This window comes from Pseudorasbora parva, chromosome 19, assembly GCF_024679245.1.
Source record: "Pseudorasbora parva isolate DD20220531a chromosome 19, ASM2467924v1, whole genome shotgun sequence".
Taxonomy (NCBI): Eukaryota; Metazoa; Chordata; class Actinopteri; order Cypriniformes; family Gobionidae; genus Pseudorasbora; species Pseudorasbora parva.
In genome coordinates, this window is record NC_090190.1 from 18,680,387 (window position 1) to 18,705,128 (window position 24,742).

General features: G+C 38.1%; 1 protein-coding gene across 1 annotated transcript in view; it reads right to left on the minus strand.

The window, feature by feature from the left end:
* The window catches only part of eepd1 (endonuclease/exonuclease/phosphatase family domain containing 1), a 59,496-nt gene that overhangs the window by 1,617 nt on the left and 33,137 nt on the right, over positions 1-24,742 (minus strand). The window contains exons 2-6 of the mRNA XM_067426031.1: positions 22,393-22,444; positions 9,108-9,218; positions 5,636-5,770; positions 3,413-3,548; positions 2,961-3,155 (exon numbers count right to left, since the gene is read on the minus strand). Coding sequence (XP_067282132.1) covers positions 2,961-3,155; positions 3,413-3,548; positions 5,636-5,770; positions 9,108-9,218; positions 22,393-22,444 — 629 coding nt within the window. The remainder of the gene's footprint in view (positions 1-2,960; positions 3,156-3,412; positions 3,549-5,635; positions 5,771-9,107; positions 9,219-22,392; positions 22,445-24,742) is intronic.

A 24,742-nucleotide genomic window follows, 5' to 3' on the forward strand; every position in this document is an offset into this window, starting at 1 on the left:
GATGTTGCCCGTCACACTTTGGTACAGGCATCTGAACCTTGTAGCAGATCGTTTGTGTGTGAGACAGAGGGATTCCTGTTGCTGTTTTGACTACTTTACACATTTTATAAGCTCGTCACGAGTTCTCAGCTGGTCACAATACCATCATATGCAGGTTACACACATACAACGAGCAATCCGTTTGGCAGTACGTCATAAAAGCCGACCAATCAGGTTGTGAACGTATTCCTTTGCCTTTACAACAGGACATCATGACTTTGTGTAAACATACACGTCACTTTCTAAATCTAAGTGGCGTGTTATCTGTACGCATTTTGAGCTATCTGCGTATGTCTACGGCGTGTGATTCCGCGGAAATGTCTACGCTGAAACAAACCATTATGTGTGTGTGTCCACGAGGTAACTGGATTTATAAACATACTAAATTATGTTTTTTTGAAAATGTAAAAATGCAGAATGTTTCTTGTGATGGGTAGGTTAAGGGGCAGAGGAAGTGTGTGTTTGTGTGTGATGGGTAGGTTTAGTGCATGTCTGTGTGTTAGGCAGGTTTAGGGGTAGGCGCAGTGTAGGGGGATAGAATGAAACGGTGTTGATAAACGCACAAAAAAGCGATTATGCGTCTTGATAGCACGCCAAAATGGCATACGAATTGCCGTAACATACATACGCCATTTCATGAGAACTAGTACTGATGAAATCCTACGGTGTTGTCGCCTCGCGTCGCTTGTGTCAGGGAAAGAAACAGCACCTGAACACACCAAAAGGACTACAAGCGACTATCAACTAGCATGCACGTTCTGCGCCTGCGTGTAAAGCAGATAACTAGCTGTGTCCAAAATCGTGTACTGTGATTAGGTACTACATTTGAATTTGAACTTACTTTGTGACCATAAAAAAAGTATGTTCTATATATTAAGAATGAGAGTAGTATGAATGTAATTTGGACATACAACATTCGCCATGTTGTTATAATCATGTGACCTTTCAGCCTCAGTTGCGTACCTTTACCTCCATTTATAAATCCTCTCCCGTGGCCTCATGGGACAGTAAATTGTCCATCGTATATATTGGGCACTTCAGAATCTCCCCGGAAGTAGTAGGTCATCCGGGTACTTTTTACTTACTGTTTTTCGAATGCTATGAATTCAGACATACTACACTCCTGAACAATATCTTAAGACCAGGGGATTCATTGCAAGTTTTACACATTTCGCACTAGTGGATCATAACCAGGTTGTAAGTGCTGCTTCAAAATGCCAAAAGAAGAAACAGGAGCAAGAGACAAAAAATAGAGAGTAGGCAATTTATTGAAAACTGCATTTAAACTGAAACAGGCCGCCTAACAGCTGATCAAAAGTTTAAGACCATAGCCATAAAAAGGTCAAATCTGCACAAAAATATGGCTATCATGTCATTGTCCTTCAAGCAGTCATACTGTCAAGATCTCCTGATGGCAAAGGCAAAAAGGCTTTCTCTCTTTGACCGTGGCAGGATTTTTGAGCTGCACAAGCAAAGCCTTTTGCAACGCGCCATCGCTGCTGAGGTTGGACGCAGTAAGACAGTCATTTTACATTTCTTAAAAAATCCTGAGAGTTATGGGACAAAAAAGTCAAGTGGTAGACCCAAAAAGATTTCACCGGCACTGAGCCGCAGGATCTGACGGGTTGTCCGTGAAGACACAGGTCGATCCTCAACCCAAATTAAGGCCCTTACTGATGCTGACTGCAGCCCAATAACCATAAGAAGTCATCTGCTAGAGAACGGCTTCAAGAACAAAAAACGTCTTCAAAGGCCACGTCTCCTCCCACGACACAAACTTGCCCGTTTAGAATTTGCAAGGGAGCACCAAACATGGGACGTTGAAAAGTGGAAGAAAGTTTTATTCTTTGACGAGAAAATTTAACCTGGACGGTCTTGATGGCTTCCAACGTTACTGGCATGACAAGGAGATCCCACCTGAGATGTTTTCTACGCGGCACAGTGGAGGAGCTCCATCATGATCTGGGGTGCTGTTTCCTTCAAGGGGAAAATGGAGCTTCAGGTTGTGCAGGGGCGTCAAACGGACTGGCTATGTGGATCTGTTGCAGCGGGCATCCCTCTTGACCGAGGGCCTCTGTCTGTGCGGTAATGACTGGGTCTTTCAACAGGACAACGCTGCAATTCACAAAGCCCATCTGACGAAGGACTTCTTCCAGGAGAATAACGTTGCTCTTTTGGACCATCCTGCGTGTTCCCCTGATTTAAATCCCATTGAGAACATTTGGGGATGGATGGCAAGGGAAGTTTACAAAAATGGACGTCAGTTCCAGACCGTGGATGCCCTTCTTGAAGCCATCTTCACCACATGGAGCAACGTTCCCACCAGCCTCCTGGAAACAGTCGCATCAAGCGTGCCGAAACGAGTTTTTGAAGTGATCAACAAGAACGGTGGGGCGACTCACTACTGAGTCCTTTTCTGACAATTTTAGTACTGTTGTTCGTTTATTTTTGGGCAATGCATCCCCTGGTCTTAAGATTTTGTTCAGGAGTGTACTTTGATGCCGTACTGTTTTTCACCTACTATATAGTAGGGAAGTATTCGATTTCGGGCACAGCGAAATCTTTTTAGCTTTTCGCTAATGTCTTTTTAAGCAGATATATTTATCTATCTTCGCTATTTATCTATCTCACCAACGGCCCGACGCGATTCTACTTGTTGAATCGTCCCAAAAAACAATGGCTACCGACTAGAGCCAACAGTGCGGGACACACTGAAAAAATGAAGTCGGCCAATGCTCAAAAATGGCCCAACGTTGCCCGACGGCTGACCTTCGACTTGGTGTGTCCCTGGCTCTAGGATCAGTGTTAAAAATGCCAATCCGAATGCGAAGCGGACCAGGGCTAAATGTTTTTTTTTTCCGAACCAAGCAAACCGAAATACAAGTGTGAACACACACCCTTAAATCCTACACAACACCCACCTGTGTAAATCTTTTTGAGGGAGCGACTGGCCCAGATGTTGTCCAGACAGTGTGAACCCTGCGGGGTACGCGTGCTGATGTTCGTAAAGACGGACGGTGCGAGGAGGGCGGAGAGTTTTTCTTTCCTCAGGCACTCCATCTCAGGGCTGTCGGGAGCCATGCCAAAGTGACCCAGCACCAGCAGCTCTCTCTCACCTATATAAAACAACACCACCACCACCAAGAGAATAATATTGAGGGGGTGTGGGTAGCATTTATGTCCTCAACCCATGTTCATTTCTCTCCTTGCACTAGAACACACAGTATCAGTCAACACATAGCACAAACATACGACCATAAAGATTCCACCTGATAGCACCATGGAGCTTGCCGACACGGACACATAACAGATAAGCGGGCTCTTGTAAGAGTGACTCCTTCAATGATGCACAAAGTATCATTTTGAAACACACCTTTGAGGGTTTCCTGGATACCAGAGTTCAGTCTGTAAGCCTTGAGCTCGTCACAAGTGTTTTTTCCTTTTTGTTCTGCAGGCGATGGTGCTGCTGTCAGGTGCAAATTGATCAGCGTGAGCTCAGACGATCCAATCTGGTTACAGAGAAAATTGGGTGAGATTTATTATTCAATCGATCAAATGAGAACACATTATCTGTTATACATTTAGCGGAGATGAAAGAATTGATTTAGTCCAATAACATTTACGCCTAAATACGGAGCCCCGCACGTGACATGCAGTAAAAAACTAGTAGGCTAAATCGTGCGAAATTTACTATTTCGTTCCCTCGATTTATAAATCGTGTGCACATTTTACCATTTCGTTCCCTTGATTTATAAATGGTGCGCACATTTAACTAATTTGTTTCCTCGATTTGCTAAATCGTGCGCACAATTTATAAATCGAGGCAACAAATTAGTATAACGTGTGCATGATTTATAAATCAAAGGAACAAAATAGTAAATTATGCACACTATTTAGCTTTTTTTTTTTGCATGTCATGTAAGGGGCTCCGTACCGAAATGTTTGGGGTCGGTGAAATTATTATTTAATGTTTTTTTTTAAAGAACTCACCAAGGCTGCATTTATTGGATCAAAAATACGGTAAAAACAATATTGTAAATTATCATTTCAATTAAAAAGACATGTTTTCTATTGTAATATATTTTAAAATGTAATTTATTCCTGATGAGAAGTTGAATTTTCAGCATCATTACTTCAGTCTTCACGGTCACATTGATCCTTAAAGGGGGGGTGAAATGCTGTTTCATGCATACTGAGCTTTTTACACCTTTAAAGACTTGGATTCCCATCCTAAACATAGACAAAGTTTCAAAAACTAATGTTGGACGTTTGATGGAGTATTTCTGTGTTAAAAATACTCCTTCTGGTTTCTCACAAGTTTCGGCGAGTTTTTTTCGAGTATGGGTCTACTTGACGTTAAATAGAGCGGAAGGTCCTTGTATGGGCTGTACGGGCTCTTCTCCCGGAAGGGTGCGCGCGCGCGTGACTAGAGGGAGAGAGAGGAAATGCACGCTGTAAACAGTCTCTCAGGTGCAGATCCAGTCCTCCGTGAACACTTATGTCGCGCCCCGGGAAGGCAGCGCTGCATTTGAACCGATTTGAACGCAGAAATGACGGGAAGCTTCAAGGCATCGCTTCAGTCGCGTCGCAAAGTGGATTTCCACGGTCACTGCTGTCACAGGACTTCTCCAAATCATACCAAAGAAGTGTGTTTTTGACAGAGCGGTCCTGCTTTGGAAGATGCCGGTGAGTAAATCAACTTCAAATGTCTCTGCTATTGGCTACCGTCGCATGAGTAAACATCAGTAAACGATACGATCGCGTGCTTCGTCATTCAAATGCGCTAACGGTTACTCCATTGTTGTTCAGTATAACGTTACACTAGTCTGACGTGCAAAACCGTTCTGCTTGCTAACGTTACTTCTAAGGTCTAGTCGCATACAATAGTCCATAAACCGAATCATGTCCTCATACACTGCGAGTAAAGACACAGAAATGTGGAGAGGCCATTAAATACAGTAACTTACATACCACAGAGACGGACGTCCTGCTGTTGCCGTTTCTCCTGTTCAGTTTATTTCAGCCTCAGATTTGATTGTGGATCATTATCTGTATTAGCTGAGATAGATGGGTTTCTCCACGCTTGAGGACGTCACCGCTTTGCGCGCTTGTGATTCTTTAGCTCCGCCCACACGATACGCCTCCAGGCGCTCGGTTTTTTCCGGAAAGACTCGGTACAGCCCATATTTCTTTTATAAATATGATAAAACTAAAGACTTTTCGGAGATATGAAGGATGCAATACTACTCTATAGGTACTCAAGATTGACATGAGATTGACTGAAACTGAGTGTTTCACCCCCCCCTTTAAGAAATCATTCTAATATGCTGATTTGTTACACAAGAAACATTTTTTGTTGAAATTAAAAAAAATTTTCCAGATTCTTTGATGAATAGAAAGTAAAAACAAAATTCATCACATTTGATCAATTTAATATATCCTTGGTGAATAAGTGTTCATTTCCTTTTTTTTTTCTTTTTTTTTTAAACAGCCACACTGCGTGTGTAACTTAAATAGCTCAGACCATGAACTAACTGCATAAAACAAATTGCTTGGTAACACTAGCAGATAAATGCAGTATTCCAGGTTTACTTACATAAAAATGTCCCAGATATGGCTGAGGATGAGGATGCTTCCCATTACCATTAGTCGCAGAATTTTCGAAGACAGTGGCATCCTTCATTTCAATCCCAGAAGAACTGTCCCACAGGAAACCGGAGTACTCCGCAACCTACAGGATTACAGCAAACCCATAATGACCAGGATCTGACAAGTAACATTCATAACCCAACAACCATACCTCCTATTAAAGAGAAAAAGCATGTTATTTATTGCTTGTAGATCGCATGTCAAAGACCTATCAGTCTGCGTCATCTAGAGTTTCATGACTGAACTAAATATACACCGATCAGGCATAACATTATGACAAGAGAAGTAAATAACACTGATTATCTTTTCATCACAGCACCTGTTAGTATGTGGGATATATTAGGTAGCAAGTGAACATTTTGTCCTCAAAGTGGGTGTGTTAGAATCAGGAAAAATGGGCAAGCATAAGGATTTGAGCGAGTTTGACAAAGGCCAAATTGTGATGGCTAGACTGGGTCAGAGCATCTCCAAAACTGCAGCTCTTTTGGGGTGTTTTCGGTCTGCAGTGGTCCGTATCTATCAAAAGTTGTCCAAGGAAGGAACAGCGGAGAACCGGCGACCGGATCATGGGTGGCCAAGGCTCATTGATGCACGTGGGAGCGAAGGCTGGCCTGTGTGATGCGATCAAACAGACGAACTACTTTAGCTCAAATTTCTCAAGAAGTTAATGCTGGTTCTGATAGAAAGGTGTCAGAATACACAATGCATCAGTTTGTTACGTATGGGGCTGCATAGCCACAGACCAGTCAGGGTGCCCATGTCCACATCAGAACTGAAACACAGAGCAATCCATATTCCCCAGATCTCAATCCAATCGAGCATCTGTGGGATGTGCTGAGCAAACAATTCAGATCCAACACAATATTAGGAAGGTGGTCATATTGCTATGCCTGATTGTGTATTATACGACCATATAAAGACAACTATACGGCTCCATTTGTCTGAAGTCATGTGATAGCTTTGAGCAACAAAAAGGCTGAAATTTAATTATTATTTAAGAAAACACAGCCAAGACATTTTGCTAAATATCTTCTTTTGTGTTTCAGAGAATAATAACAAATATACAGGTAAATGTAAACGAGGTAAATTTGAGGTAAATTATGATGACAGAACTTTCTAAATTAAATTAATTTAATCTAAAGCAGTGTTGTTATAGTTAACTAAAACTATTACAATTTGTTAATAAATCTGAAATAAAGTAACATATAAATATTAGACAAAATACTTAAACTTTTAAAAACAAATAACATTAAAGTGAAAACATATTATTAAAACTATTATTTAAAAAAAATAAGTAATACAAATTACACAACACAAATGACTAAACCTTAAATTACAATGACTACTGAAAATAAAAGCCAATTCAAAATATTATCAAACACTATAATGGTAAATCATAATACCAAAATAACACTGGTCCATTAACCTTTGTAACCACGGCTCCTGCATAGGACAAGTCAAGCGTTTCTTTGCAGCACAACAAGACACAGCAACTCCATATTTGCATAGATAAAGTGTGTATGAATTGTGGATTGTTCATGCGAGCTGTGTGTTTAACTAAAGGCCACTGCATCATCGTGACTGAGTGTGTCAGTTTGGTTTAACAGCCTTTGTGCCTGATGTTCAATTTATATGCACTGAAAAAGCACAGCTAAGAGACCAGGGGAAAAGTACACACCGTCCGTGTGCATCACAACACGTCTCTTCTGAAAGTGTCTTCAGGTGTGGCTTTAATAGAGTTTGTATTGAAAGTGATTGTGCTTACTGAGGTGCAAATGAGAACCAGGATTCAGCCTACATGTACCTGTACATGTACTAAAAACAGGAACCTGAATTAAAACCGCTACTGTATAATGTAAAAGCACATGAAGACTTTTATACATATTCCCTCTCTAAAACACAGATAGCACACATAGCTCCACTACAGGAAAATGTCTGGTCTAATACATCCTAGAGCACCTTGATTAATTGTATTATTTACAGTAATGCTCTGGGAAGAAGAGCAGATCTCTGTGAGTCAAGAACCTACATTCTCCTGTGTAATCTCATTCGTTTATCCTACATGACAGCACAGTCTCTGTGGAGTTTACATCTGCCACATCAGCGCTAAGATGTTTCCTGTGTGGGTAAACAGCGCTATCCAGGGAACATCTTGTGTTTGGCCAGATACCTCTAGACATGGTCAAGATCTTTAAAGGGATAGTTCACCCAAAAGTTAAAATTAGCCCATGAATTACTCACCCTAAAGTCATCCTAGGTGTGTATGACATTCTTCTTTCAGCCAATTAAAGTTGAGTTATATTTAAAAAGTCCTGTCTAATCCAAGCATTATAATGGCAGGGATTGTTGCTCTGTTTTTAAAGTCCATAAAAATGCATCTGTCGGTCAAATAACTGCTCCACACATCTCTGGGACGTTAATAAATGCCTTTACAAGTGTATTGATGCGTTTGTGTAAGAAAAATATCCATATTTAAAACTTTATAAAGTAAAGTTTCAGCCGATCGCCTTCCGTATTCAGGTAATGGCAAAAGTTTTGAAAGTACCACTGCAATTTAAAGGCTTACATGACCAGTTACGGTCGTCAGATGTCACATATTCATCTTGAACTTCGAGAAGGCACTTTCAACACTTTTTAAAGGAAGGCGCCGGAACTTTAATTACAAACATTTTTTTTTTTAAATATTGATCTTTTTCTTACACAAAAGCAATGATTTGTTTCAGAAGGCCTTTATTAACCCCCCAGAGCCATGTGGAGCATATTATTTGACGGACAGACACATTTCACAGACTTCAAAAACAGAGCCACATTCCCTGCCATTATTAGCCAGGACTTTTTTAATATAACTCTGATTATATTCATCTGAAAGAAGAATGTCACCTAGGATGACTTGAGGGTGAGTAAATCATGGGCTAATTTAAATTTTTGTGTGAACTATCCCTTTAAGTTTTGTGTAAGGCTTTTATTTTAAATTCTTGTTCAATTATTAAAAGGGAGTTTTAGATTAAACATACTCACACTCACACCAGTTTTATTCCGATCTATATTATGAAAGTTTCTTCAAATAACATTTGCCTGATTTATGTAACATGTTATTTCTAAGATTTTGGCTGTTGACAGTATTTTCTGATTTATAGAGTGATACAAAAAAGAGATAGCCAAAATCCTCTTTGTAAAGACCTTTAACTCTAATATGTAAAAAAATAAAAATAAATGAATACAACTGGCTTTATCCAATGTTGCGATTTCTTTTCAGGAAATGTTTGCAAATTCTTGCATATGCCTCAATTATTTAAACGGTTAGTTCACCCAAAAACGGAAATTCTGTCATTAACTACTCACTCTGATGTCGGTCCAAACCTGTAAGATATATATACACACACATACAGTTTATACATGCTACAGGGATCTAAACTTACATTTCTGGACTGTCCAGTGGGACAGTCTGAAACGGCACATTTCCACAGGCCTCTGCCGCTCTTCCACTTGCGGACGCTGTAGAGAGTGGGCTGATTCAGCTCTGCACAAAACTGACAAACAAACACAAAGGATAGCTGATTAGCAGTGAAAAATGAAAAAGTATTACTCTTCCTTGAGATGCCCCCTGTAAGCAGTAATTGTTCAATAACTAAGAAGAATGAAGTCTGATATCGGTACCTTGCATTAGTTAACATTACTTCTACAGTATTTATTAATCTTAGTAAATCTATATTTAACAAAAGATTGGCAGAACTACAATAAGGTCCCATTATTTAAGGTTAGTTATTGCATTAACTAACATTAACAATGAGTAATACATTTGGTACAGTATTTATTCTTGGTTAACATTAGTGAACATTAGAAAAATACAGCGGTTCAGTATTAGTTGTCAGCTCTGGTACATTTAATGATATTAACAAATTCAACTATAGGTTTAAATACTGTATAACTAATTGTTAAAATCACTCTAAAAAATGCTGGGTTGTTTCAACCCATGTTTGGGTCAAAAATGGACAAACCCAACCACTGAACATGAACCAGTACATTACTGTCCTCACTGGCAGCAGTCTAGAATCCTCCTAACCCTCATAAGTTATGATCTGCAACTCTTCAAATCTGTTCACTGCACAAATAATGGTCCTAAAGATTTAAACCAACTTTGCTTTTCAAAGAGTTTAAGGTCATCCTTCATACTGAAAGACAAAACGTTTGATTGAGATCCAATTTTCTGATGCTGTAACGTGTCACCTTAACCTTTAAAACACAGAGAGAGCCGCCCGCAGCTAAAAACAACCGTTGTTCTTAAATGTTTAATAACTTTTGAACCACTAATCCAATCTGTATGCTTTATTTTCTGTGGTATCATGTTTGTCTCAGTCGGACATTCAGAGCCTCCGTAGTGAATGTGATTGCGTCATCATCATAGAAACCCATGTGGTTTGTTCCTCTGAGCCAAACAGGAGCGATTGTTGATGCTTACTCCAAACCCAGTGCCCAGACTGGTTAAACAGGCTATTCTCACAAAAATGCGTATAAATAGTACGAGTGTGCAATGTCGTGGAATGTATACGCCAAAACTAATTTTGGCGTGTCTATGGCACAGCTGTTTTTCGCGTGCATATGACACGCATTTTATGGCGTATTATACATACGAACCCCCCACCCCACCACCCTAAACCTACCCAAGAGCGTGTCATATATACGCCATAAAGTGCGTATCATATGCACGCGAAAAACAGCGTATCATATGCACGCCAAAATGAGTTTTGGCGTATACATTCCACGACATTGCACACTCGTACTATTTATACGCATTTATGTGTGATCGGGTTGGGTTAAAACTGTCATCTACTCAACCAATAAACATAGGTTTTGGTCTTTGGAAATTTAAACAGACGCAAAGTGAAGGTAGTTGCGTGCGTGCGTATTTGCATGCATGAAAACAAGCACAAAACAACAGATTTGCACGAGAGCGCTCTCTGACAAAACATACCACAAATCAAAAACAAGTATAAAACAGTGGTCCAAATCAGAATGAGGCACTGAAATGTATGTTTTCAAACGAGTCAAAATCTTCAAGACTTCAAAATGTCCCAGTGGAATCTATTCCGACACAGATAACTTCCACAGCAACGGTTTAGTTTATGTAAATTGGTATTCAGGTCCTTCTCAAAAAATTAGCATATGTGATAAAGTTCATTATTTTCCCTAATGTAATTATGAAAATTAAACTTTCATATATTTTAGATTCATTGCACACTAACTGAAATATTTCAGGTCTTTTATTGTTTTAATACTGATGATCTCAAAAAAATTGCATATTTCATCCGACCAATAAAAGAAAAGTGTTTTTAGTACAAAAAAAAAGTCAAACTTCAAATAATTATGTTCAGTTATGCACTCAATACTTGGTCGGGAATCCTTTTGCAGAAATGACTGCTTCAATGCGGTGTGGCATGGAGGCGATCAGCCTGTGGCACTGCTGAGGTGTTATGGAGGCCCAGGATGCTTCGATAGCGGCCTTAAGCTCATCCAGAGTGTTGGGTCTTGCGTCTCAACTTTCTCTTCACAATATCCCACAGATTCTCTATGGGATTTAGGTCAGGAGAGTTGGCAGGCCAATTGAGCACAGTAATACCATTGTCAGTAAACCATTTACCAGTGGTTTTAACACCAGCAGCTGACATGGCACCCCAGACCATCACTGACTGTGGGTACTTGACACTGGACTTCAGGCATTTTGGCATTTTCTTCTCCCCAGTCTTCCTCCAGACTCTGGCAGCTTGATTTCCGAATGACATGCAAAATTTGCTTTCATCTGAAAAAAGTACTTTGGACCACTGAGCAACAGTCCAGTACTGCTTCTCTGTAGCCCAAAGTGGCTTGACCTGGGGAATGCGGCACCTGTAGCCCATTTCCTGCACACGCCTGTGCACGGTGGCTCTGGATGTTTCTACTCCAGACTCAGTCCACTGCTTCCGCAGGTCCCCCAAGGTCCTTGATACAGCACTCTGGGAACAGCCTATTCGTTCAGAAATTTCTTTCTGTGTCTTACCCTCTCGCTTGAGGGTGTCAATGATGGCCTTCTGGACAGCAGTGGGGTCGGCAGTCTTAAGCCGGGTGCGCACTCTGCGATTTTGCCCACGATTTGGCCGTCTGAGACAAATTTAGCAAATCCTAAAAGATTCCTCAGATCCTAGGCTAAAATCTGACGTCTTTGGTTGTTAGTTTGACATGTTCACCGGCAGCCGATTAATGAGCGCTGCGATCAAATTTTACCTCAGACAAAATTCTGGCAGTGTCAGAAGATTTGGCACACAATCCTGCAGTGTGACTTCTCCTACGACAACAGTAAAATATCTCGGTTTTTCAAGACAAACTATGACCAAAACGAGAGCTAGAGATTTCTTTGTAGCCAGCATTTCAGTCCTGCGTGTAATGCAGCTCACTGTCACCCAACGCGTCATTCACTGATGATATAAAACTCCGGGTGAGTTTTCTTGCGCGCGTCCGTCTTTAGCACGCCTTCACTATTGTGCAGTCTGACATTAATGCCAACTGATATCTTACAGTGTGACATGGCTTACATCGGGGATCATGTTCGTACAGTCTGACAAGGGACATTCACAAAGGATTTTGAAAAATCGCACAGTGTGCAGGACCTATTACCCATGATTTTGGTTTTGAGTAAAAGCCTCAGGAATCTTTTGCAGGTGTTTAGAGTTAATTATTTGATTCAGTTGATTAGGTTAATATCTCGTTTAGAGAACCTTTTCATGATATGCTAATTTTTTGAGAATTTTGGGTTTTCATGAGCTGTATGCCAAAATCATCAGTATTAAAACAATAAAAGACCTGAAATATTTCAGTTGGTGTGCAATGAATCTAAAATATATGAAAGTTTAATTTTTATCATTACATTATGGAAAATAATGAACTTTTATCACATATGCACATTTTTTGAGAAGGACCTGTATAGTTTGAGAAAATCATTCGCACTGTTTGTATTTTTGCTGCAGAAGACAATTTTCACAATCGTTCTCACTACTTGCTGCACCATTTGCATCTGCTGTTCAGATTGAATATTTGTTATGATGTTTAGATTGAATATTTGTTCTGATGTTCAGATTGAATATATCAATTACTTTGTTTTACTGTTCTATTTACTTCACTTCCTGAATTTTTTAGGACATCTACATTGCAGTAAATAAAATAAAAACACAATTGTATCAATTAAAAGCCTTTAATAATGTTGTAATAAATGGCTATAGCTATATAATATAGCTAATAATATAAATATAACTTGCTTAGGGATTGTTAGATGTTGTAGATAAAATTTCATCTGCAAATCTAAAACATCTAAGTACAACTTGGGACTTTAAACTTCAACTTCTTCTGTTTAAATGACATATGGCACTTGATGCTGACTGCTAGAATGGGTTAGAAAAAAGAAAAGAAATGTACTGACGAGTCCCCAAAAATGATCTAGGTCTTTAAGGGTTAAAGCAGAGAAACCAAAGCCTCCAAGATTGCAGATCTCTGAATCTTACAGCAAACCTACCAAAGAGTACGTGCTGAGCATGCTCGCAGGAGCCGGGAAATCTGATAACTACATCTGACATTCCCATTACCTCAGACCCCCGCAGCTAGGTCCTATAATTAACCAGGAGCAGTAGGGGAGAGTTTCCTGCAGGGTACCAGGGGACCGATTCAGAAGTCCTACAGAAGCAGTGCTATCATCAGCTGATCTGTAAAGAGCGCTTGAGGAATGTGGGCAGGACATTCAATGCAACAAACCTCTGACAGCAAAACAAACTAAGAACTAAAACAAGACCCCCAAAAATACCTCAGTGCAGGTGCCAAATATGTGTCTACTCTGCATATTTTTTGTAGTAGAGCTGCACAATTAATTGCAAAAAAATAAATAAACATAAAAATAAAATAAAAAGATTGTTTAACACACACAATCTCATTCCTAAATGAGACAAAGTTTCGCCTGTGTCTATTAAACCTTTGACAAAATCCCACTGGAACCATCTAATGCTTGCACACAGACCTAAGAGAAAGAAGTTATCCTTCATGCATAGGTATGAAACAGCTTAGAGGTATTACTTCACCACTTTATCATATTAAACTATGTTATTCCCTTAACTAAAACGAGTTGATACACACCTCTCTCGTCTGAGTGCGTGTGAGTACTTAATCTCTCTGACGCGCGGTGACGATCTGATAGCATTTAGCTTAGCCCACTAAGCCCAGATCATTTACTATGGTACCAAACGGAGATCAAGTTAGAAGCGACTAAACACCTCCACGCTTTCCCTGTTTAAATACGGTTACTCGAATAGTTGAACGATCAAGTATAGTGACATAAAATAAAACGTGGCACTTTTCTAAGCAGTTTAAAAAGGAGAACTATAATGTATGGCGGAATAGCACTTCTGAGAGTACTTCGACTTGCGGACTAGCGGTGAAAAGGTATAAGACCATCCAGTGAATATTAGTTTCTGTTCCTCTCAATTCCGATTTCGTGAGTGTTCCTTCAAGTGATGAGGTTACTTTAGAAAACTATTATAATTTGCAGTTATTTAATTTGTCAGTTAACATGTAGGTTATGATATCTATGTAAAATGAATAATAGTTTTACGTATTCGTAATTTTTTTTACCATTTCATTACTAACATCAGCTATCAGGTTCCCAGACGAATGCAAGCTAATCTTAGTAAAGTAACTTTTATCAGTGCTATCGTTATTCTGTATATTGTACGACACTCCAATATTCACTTTTGTCTTGTTGATTTGCCTGTTGCGTTGCCGTCTTAATTCTCTTTTTCGCTTCCTTGGCGACTCTGATACATATCCTCAAGAATAAGAGTGATCCTCCATCAGCAACACACTTTCAAAAAGGCTTTCAGGTTTTCATATAACAGTCTCAAGCAATCCCCCTCTTCACATTCGACACTGTGCCATCGAGTGTTAAAACGCGAAAGGCGAGGCTTGAATTTACGGGTATGTCCCTCTTTGGCTAATGTACTTTCAAGATGGCGGGGCAACATGGCGACCGGCATTTGAACCCCTCACCCGTATGTATAAACTTACGAGAATACTTTATTACTTGAAAGAAGTAAATATACATTAATGAGCACATATATTTTTGAAAGAACTAAGTGTTTTTAGCTAAGAATAAACTAAAAAAGTTACAGTGTAGCTTTAACAAACAGTCTTTTCAACCACACAGTATCATGATTTCCATGATACAAACATACAAATGATCACAGAAGAATTGTCTGGGATAAAAGTTTAGTTAACACTTTATTTAAAGGTTTACTTTACTATTGACTAGTTGCTTATTAGCATGCATATTACTAGGATATTGACTGTTTAATAGCACTTTTAAAGCACATATTAATGCCTTATTCTGCATGACCATATTCTACATCCCTTAATCCTACCCAATACCTAAATTTAAATGCTACAAAAACTACCTTACTAACTATTAATAAGCAGTAAATTAGGAGTTTGAGGCAAAAGTCGTAGTTAATAGTGAATGTGTTCCCCATACTAAAGTGTTACCAAAGTTTATAGTTTGGATGTAAACACTTGTCTATCATTAATTGACTGTTTAAAAACGCATTTGTCATTGAATCATTAATTCAAAACAGATGAATAAAATAATTTTATAATTTATTCCCAATTAATTAAACAGTTTCAACATTTTCGACTTCAGCAATTAACATTTTGTCAGAGCCTCATATAAATGATGTTATTTTGTTTAGTTGTCTGTTCAGAATTGTGAGCTCTATTTCAACCAAAAATTCAAAAAGTGCTGGAGTCCTTGTTTTCCAGCAAGTATACGAATAGAACAATGAGGGACAGGCGTCCGGTAGTCACTGCAACTAAATACAGGCAATGACGCCACCGAGGCCTTTGGCATTGTGTTTGTCAATCTGCATTCCTTAGCAAATCCAATCTAATTTACTACAAGATCAAACTACCCGAGGAAGTCGATCAGTGAATTCCCACACATGATGATGAGAGATGATGGTGAGCACTGAACTGTTGAATATGAAGCGTTATGGACATTACAGTCTTCACTGGCAGCTGTCTAGCGTCCTAACCCTTATAGGTACACTACATTAGCTATAACCTTAAAGAGAGATATACCAGAGAAGCAGTGTTATTTTAGCATTATTTATATACTATTATACTATAGACAAGAGCTTCACGATGAATTGTTAAAAGATTGTGATCTCATTGGCACATGACAACGGTTCTCCTGTGTCTATTAAACTTTTGACAAAATCACACCGGAACATTAAAATCTGCATTGGTACTGCTGCCGCTGATAAGTATGAAACGGCTTCACAAATAACAGTTTTCCTTACAAAGTATCGTTATTTAGCTGTTACAAATATTCAAATTACCACAGAAGTACTGGGATAAAAGTGTATAGTTCCGATAAAAATGCAGTTGTCTACAGAAGGAGATCAAAATTTGAGTTAATGAGTTAATCACCTTTAGAAAGTGACTTTGCGCTTTGAATAATGATTGTATTGATTATCGATTTGATTATCGTTACAACAGTAGGTGGTGGCAAGTTACTAAAAAAGTATGTCATTGAATCAGTCATTGGAGAGATTTGTTCAAAAACACAGATTCATCCAGTAATTAAACAAGCAAAGAGTCATTGAACCATTCATTCAAAGAATTTGATCAAAATTATTTCTTCAAATTAATTAAAACATTTTTAAATAGACGGCAGCAATAACAATTTTGTCAGAACCTAACTTATATGTTATTTTACATATTGACTTCAACATGAACACACACACACACACACACACACAATTCTACATTTACATATAGACCTACATTTACATGTTTTATTGGTTTTTTTTATTCCACAGACTTACACTGAAGGAGCGACCTGAGCCTTAGACTTTACTGTTAGTTGCTCACTCAACACATACAGTATGTGGTGAACACCAAGAATGCTCAGCGTCACAATACAAAACACTGACAGTTCCATGAGAGCATGCTGCGTATTATGGTGATCTAAGTGAGGCACAAACAGAAATTTAGCAAGATGAGAAGAAAGAGACAGGGTTGTCCTTTCGAAAGGTTCTTTAACGAGAAGTCTGGATTCTTTTGTCCGCTAGTAAACTCAATGGTGACTCACAGTACTGATGTCTAAAGGAAGTCGCTTTGGTTCTGAGGAGTTCAGTGGAAATATGCATTATAGCAGACCAACAGCTAAACCACAAACTCCATGGAAACCAAGACAAGCTCTAAACAAACAGTCCAACACTCTGTTCCTCGAAACAAAGTCCAAGACGCTTGGCTTTTTGTCCATGTCGATTAGCCTTGAGGAGATCTATATGCCTGTGTACTCGAAATAAACATCCACCAGACTCACATTTAAATTTGACATGTTATTCGACATGAAATCCTAAATTCACTCTATTTTCGAAATGCATGTAATTATTTGGACATGTTTACTTGACAATGATGTATTAAAACATACTTTTTCTTTGTGTACAGACGACAAGAATGTCAAAACGATTCTTAATCACGCGGATCCGCGAAAATGACTAAAGCGTTGTATTATGCCAGGCCAGTAGGTGGCGATTTCACTTGTCAAGAAAAACTACATTTGTAAATTTGTGTTTGGTTGAGTTATACCTTATAAATAGGCCTACTACAGCAAGTTGAGCCTCGGATAAAACAACTCTATCGCAAATCATATCTTTCCATCACCGATACATATCGTCATATATTTATATCGCTCATATTGTTTAACAATATACCGTTAAACCCCTAGTATGTCGTCACTGAATCATTCATTGAAGAGTTCAAAAACACTGTTTGTGTTCAAAAACACTGATTCATCCAGTAAGTAAACAAGCAAAGTATTTATGAGTGAGTTCTTGAATCATTCATTCAATACGATTTTAATAAAGTTCTGGCCTACATTTTTTTCCTTTTTGGAAAGCTACATTCAGATCAAAATACGGAAGAAAATATATGTCGCTACTTGCGTTACATCATAACTTTTACAGCTTTTCCTCCATGAAAAAAAAAAAAAAAATTATTGAAATCTGCTCGAACGTAAAATGACCCTTCCCCATAAAACCACCCACAACTGACTAGCAATAGATGTAGCAAGATAATGGTTTTGCTGTGCTGTCTCTAAAACTAAGCTAGTGGCTATTAAAATAAGTATGAGCCCAACTTCCTGTTTCAACAAGAAATATGTCAACACATGAAATTGGGGTTTTTAAATCTACTACTTTCTGCTCAAATTTGTTTTTTAAATGTGACATGAAAAAAAGTAATAATAAAAAAAAATATATATATATATATATATATATATATATATATATATATATATATATATATATAAAAAGTTAAAAAAAAACTCCTGTCTTTAAAGTCATGATATTATTAAGAAGTGTCAGGATTCCATAGATATCATTTGGGGAATGATGGAATTCCAGACGCGGTCTAAACAGAGTTAATCTAAGACTTAGCCAGAGTCCAGAGAGACATTCAGAATACTACGTCATTTTATTCTGGGCCAAAAGTCAAAGAAGCATGCCTTTCCATCTCTGTCCGTCCAGTCAGCACTTGCAAAAGCAGTCTGGAGGAAAGAACGGCACTTCGGGTTCACTGCGGCATAACACCAGCCGACAGTAGCGCTGTTAAAATCAGTCATTCACACCCCATATGACTCCCAGTTACACAGTAATGGCATCAAGAAGAAACGCAAAGAGAAAGAACAAACATGCTTAACAAACAAACAATAAGACTGCAAATAGAGAATAATGTAAGTAGTTAATTACCAGACACTTATCCAATGCATTCTACAGTACACTATTAAAGAAAAACATGAATTTCATGTAAAAAAACAAATTGTGGACACAAGAAATTAATTGAAATTATGCAAATATCCAATGAATAAAATCTGTTACAGACACTAGTATATATTCGGCTACTGTCTGGAGAACTGGGCTTAGATAAACACGAAAGTGAATGAACGCAGCTGCGGGTATCGAATATACACGGAGTCGGTAACTTACTACAGAAACTAGTATCATCAGATTTTTTTTAATTTCAATACCGAATTTCCAGTCTGAAAAACTGCTAAACAGCGGGAATTCTTCGCTGCTTGTTCATTTCTTCTTCACCACTGTTAAGTGGTTGCTTGTAGCAACACAGCACAACTTCCTGTATTTACAATGCATTCTGAGCATAGACCGTAAAAAAATATGGACTTAGTGTCTGTGACGTCACCCATAGGATTCCAATAAGCCGTTCTGAAGCATAAAGTAGAGACGAGCTGGGCGTTGCCATCGTGTGAGCGAGTCATCGTGTGTCACTCCCGGATAACAGAAAATGGGCAAACAGTGTCATGTGGGCGAAGATGGAGCTAAGGCGGAGCTAAGGTGTCGCGATGACTATAGACGGCGGATAAACAGCTATCCACCTGCCATTCAAAGCGGCCATGCCCTTAATTATGCAGAATTTTAAGGCTTTATATAATGTAAAAAAAAATGAGTTATAAAAAAATTCACCCCCCTCACAGTTGTCATGAAGGTCAAAATTAGCCGTGTATGCCAAAACCACAATTTGTACCAGGCTGTAAACATGTTTTTTTCTGCTGTAAAGTTGGGAATTTTAACATGGGGCTCAATCAAATTTTGCTCCCTTCTGGAGCCATTCCCTTGTGGCCGGTCGAGGAATTGCAGTTTACATTACTTCCGTATTGGAAGTTTTCTGGGAATATCACTTTACATTTTATTCACAGTAAATTATTAGATGACAAAGTTCTTTTTCACTTCTTAAAACTGTACATTTAACAGTATAAAATTACAAGAAATATCCTATTAGATCTATTGCAGTTTTTCGTGTAGATTAAGGAAACTTACAGTTAACTTAACAAATTTATCTTGCCATTCAAATTATGATACATTTTTACAGCGTACACTTAAGGGCCGTTCACACTGAGTGATTAAATTACTGTGCATTTACATAAAGGATAACTTTATGGCAATGCTATAGGGCACTCATGTCGTCTTAAAACGGCCACTCTTATTGAAAACTAATGATATGAGGTCATATTGTCGTTGATAATCGCTGTCACTTTGTATGCATCGTCACAAGAATAATTGTCCTGGACCTCAAGGGCGCAATGGTGATCAGGTTCTTAGCTCGCACACTGCTGGGATTAAACTAACAACCTTCCAATCACCAGCACTGAGCTTTTACCATTATCCCACACCAAATTAACATGATTTGTACAAAAAAGACTGCAGTGAGAGAGACGAAGAGTGAGAGCGAAAAAGAAGGGAGAAATATAAATGGTTGACTCTGCCCTTGTCCTCTCACTGACAATCTGCTGCTCTGCTAACCTACTTTACTAGTCTATTCCCAGCATCAGACTTTAAAAAAAAACTGCTATTTGTGTACACGGTCATGCTGGTCTGTTGAAAATTGAACAAAAAGACAAAAGTACAAGACTTTGCAGCTTTAATGAGAGAAGGAATTATCATGAAGCAAACTAATTTTAAGTTGTTCTGATTCTATTACGTTTTTCACAGTGCTTCATGTGAGGGGGAGCAGGGTTTGACATTAACACCCCCCAACACTCCACATGCAGGTTGGATTCAAGCATTGGCGTGTAAGGCAGTCACTCCTACTAGCCACTTTTGCGGCTTGAGTTCTATATATAATACAGACATTTTTTAATTGTAGTCTTAATAATAAACTAAGTGCAATGTAGTGTTGTCAAAAATATATATTTTACGATATGTAATGATTCTGAAATATCTGAAATGCATCCAATACTCATTTCCTGCAGAATAGATACACGATACCAGCTGTGCGTTCTCGCTTTCTCATCTCTCTAAGTTGACACACACGAACCCGCCTCCCCGCACTCGTTTAATTTGCTCCGGATGAATATTGTTCAAGGTAATGATGGTTAATTTTCCTCATTCCCGCAGATTTTGATCTCACACCCAAAGTACCAAAACTGCCTTTCAGCACTAAATTGAGTTATTTTTCGCTGCATATTGCACTTAGACAGTCACACACAAAATAATGTCAAAATGCCCGTCTAGGCGACTATTCATGTAAACAGTCAATTATGCTTTTGAGAAATACATTATACATTTGAGAAAGAAATTGCACGTGTAATGTATAACTGTAACTGTATAATGGTTGGATCCATGTGTCAGGTCTTAGGGTGACAGTAGCCTAACATACTATCCTGGAGAAAAAGGAAATATCATCCTGCGTATTACGCGGCTACTTGCCACATAAGTAAATCATTGGACATAGAATATTGATCCGAGTTAAAATATTTTATCAGCTCATTAAATGCAAAGCTTCAGTGAAGAAAAACAGTTCCTAGAAGCTTTGAGCCAAGACAAACGAACAAGCATAAATAATGATTGAGACATTGAATACCGATTCAAGAAGAAACGGTTTTAAAATCTTCCTTGTTTATTATCTAATAATCCATTAGAGTGCACAAAAGTCATCTAGTAATATTTTACAGTAAATTCAGTTGATAACTGGGCCCTAAAATGGCCAGAAATACCTGAATGAGTCATTAGGGCTGGAACGACACACCAATGTGATCGATTAAGTAAACTAGTTGATTTACGAGAAATGAACGCTGTTTATGTTCCCCAATTTTGGCTGCTCCTAGGCATGCTGAAAATCACCCGTTATTAAACTATCTCTGGCCTGATCTAAAGTGTGGGAATTTTTTTAAACAGAGACTGAATACAATGGTGCTCTGCATGCTCTGTAAAACTGAAATGACATAGACCTACCACAGCAACACAACTTCTATGGAGCACCTAAACAAAAGATAGTGAAAAAAGTAAAGGTAAGGGCTCTCTTACCTCAAAACAACGAGACGGCAGCAGAAGTATTTGGACTATTACAGCATATTTTTACACGGTACTCGAATACAGTTTTCATACTGCATTTCATAACGTTGCATATGTTGCAACTGCATTATTTTATGTTTACTGGGGTGCACTTAGTATGATTTTTACATAAAAATTGAATTCATAAATTAGACATAAAAGGCAGTTTTCCTTCCCTGATTTTAGCCCTCCGATTTGAATGCTCTGTTGGAATGTGGCATGTCTGCTGTGAGGCTGTATAAATGCATCTGAATCTTTGCATCTGTGCATATGAAATAGCTAAGTATTAAAACATGTGGAACTCCATTGAAAACCTTAAGCACGTTTTTACTATTACAGCTCTTAAAGCGTTAGTTCACCCAAGAATGAAATTGATGTCATTAATGACTCACCCTAATGTCGTTCCACACCCGTAAGACCTCCGTTCATCTTCGGAAAATAGGTTGGATACGCTGTGGGACTAAATATAAAATATCTTAAACTGTGTTTCCGAAGATAAACAGGTCTTACGGGTGTGGAAAGGCTTGTAGTAATGTTTGTACGACATTAGTAATGGTTATTGGCAAATTAACCAAAGGATTAATAGAATATTCAAAAAATAATAGGATTAATCGAGGTAAACGTCAAAAAAAATATTGATTGCAAAAATGATTAGTTCGTTCCAGCCCTAGTCTTTATACAGCTTGCTTTTCTTTTGGTCATGGTTAATATTAGAGAATAACTGACCTCAGAACATTGGGATAAAAGGAATAGGTGTGTGTTGTCTGATGTATTGTAACACTACCTTGTCTAAAGCCTCCCGATCGGCCAAGTCTTGAACCGCTAGCAGCTTAATACTGGGGAGAGAGAGAGAGAGAGAGAGAGAGAACAAGACACATGAGACTTAGTTACAGTACCACTACCACATAGTATCACTATTTTAAGCACAATTGGGTATTTAAATAACATTAACAATAAAATAAAATAAAAAATAGGATTGCATGTGTTCAAAGTACAAGGTACAAACAGATCAATAACACATTCCCTCTCGTCTTCAACTGCATCATTTAAATCAGCCTGCCAATTGCTGGGTGGTAAGAAGCTTTCTGCTGGGTGCTGGATCTCTTATATATATAAGAGTGTAATATATATATATATATACACAATAAAAAATACCCTTACAATATATATATATATATATATATATATATATATATATATATATATATATATATATATATATATATATATATATATATATATATATATATATATATATATATATATATATAAAAGATATATACAAGCTGACGACAGTGGAGGTAATGACAAAGCTCTGGAAGCAGTTGGTGCTTACAGCCCTAATAACCACTGAGCTGTTTGTTTTCAAAAGTAATTCTTCTGGTTATTGCTCAAACAATATAATACAGCAAACAGCAGATGGTTCTGAGCATATTCTAGTAATAATGTATCCCTTAAACATAGAAGAAGAAATGTCAAAGCTGGGCTTTTTATTGAATAATAGCACATGATATTAGTGGGACCAAATGTAAAATTGTGAGAGTGTGCCATTGTAAACACCACAACGAATGACCACTAATCTCAATATGATCTCAATGTCTATGGTGATTACATCCCATAAATCCCATCTTCAGGAAGGACAGCTCTATTAGCGGACAGCGGACACACCTTTGACAAAGTCAAGAACTCGCTGTCCCCCTAATCCAACTGTCTCTGACATAAGAACATCATGTCCAGGATGATGACTTTCCAGGACACACTTCGCCCTTTTACCTCACTTTTGTTATATCTAAATAAAAGAATGAGTTGTATACTTTTATAGTATTTATCAATTTTGAATGAGCTTTTATTTTTATATTTTTAGTTTCCATTTTAATTTTAGTTGATGTTGCAATAATTGTGTTACATGGTTTTGTCATTTGTTATTTTTTATGTGTTTTTACTTTAATTTATTTGTTTCTTGGCCCCGGAAGACTGAGGACAGAGCAATATGTTAATAAATGTAATGTACATTTAAAATTGAATAAACTTTTACAATAATGCTGCAGAAAACATTGCTAAACTATGCGTTCTGGACACTGCGTTGAATATACTAAAATGTGTGTGCAATAGGTATATTCTTCAGAAAAGAAAATCTTTATTTAAATAAAAAATAAAAAATATATTCTCATAGTAAAAAAAAAAAACATGCATAGCATAAATAGTTTTCCCAATATTTTAAGAAACTTCATATAATCATTAGAAAGACCTGCAAAAACCATTATTCCCACTCCAACATTTATTTTAACTGCTTTGACTACAATTTGATAAGACATTCACATTCATGGTCCATTTAAAACACATGCATTGTATATTCCAATGGATAGTACTGCAGTGTATGTCCCTGTCTCTACAGGGATGTTTATCTACACCGGAGCCATTTAGAACTTCAAATTAGAGCCACAAAGTTGACATAAACTAGAAGAGCTCAGAGACCAACTATAAACACAAATCAATTATACTGTACTGTCAGGAGGCACAGAACACTCCTGCAGGCTTTCCCAGATTTCATAGTACTCAGGCCCCGTCCACACGAAGCCAGCGCTTTCCTAATCCGATCTTTTTTTCCCTTCGTTTCAAGAAATATCTGCGTCCACAGGAGATTACAAAACGGACTAAAAAACGATGTAGTTTGCATGCCAGGCCAGTGTGTGGCGCTGTTATTCTGCCGCAGAAATACACTAAAAACGGAGAAGAAGAGTTGTGGCTAGAAGGGGTATGGTCGGAGGTGAGGCAAAATCTCACAATAAAATAACAATAAATACATTTGCTACTTAACAGATGTGTTTTATTAATGCCTTTACCTACCCCGACCCAAAAATACCCTTACAATAATGCAGATACGTTAATTAAATGACGTGATATTGATGTGCGCATGCCCAGTGCCCGTAGTTGTATCCCTTAACTTTTTCACCGTGCTGGACGTAGTGTGATGACATCACCGTTTCAGAAAATATACGGATTCGCTGTACACACGAAAACGGAAGATGATCGTTTTCAGATTTACCCACTTTGGGACCTGGTTTCGAAAAATATCGGATTCATGCTTCCAAAACGCCGGATCCGTGTGGACGAAACGCTGATATGGTACAAAA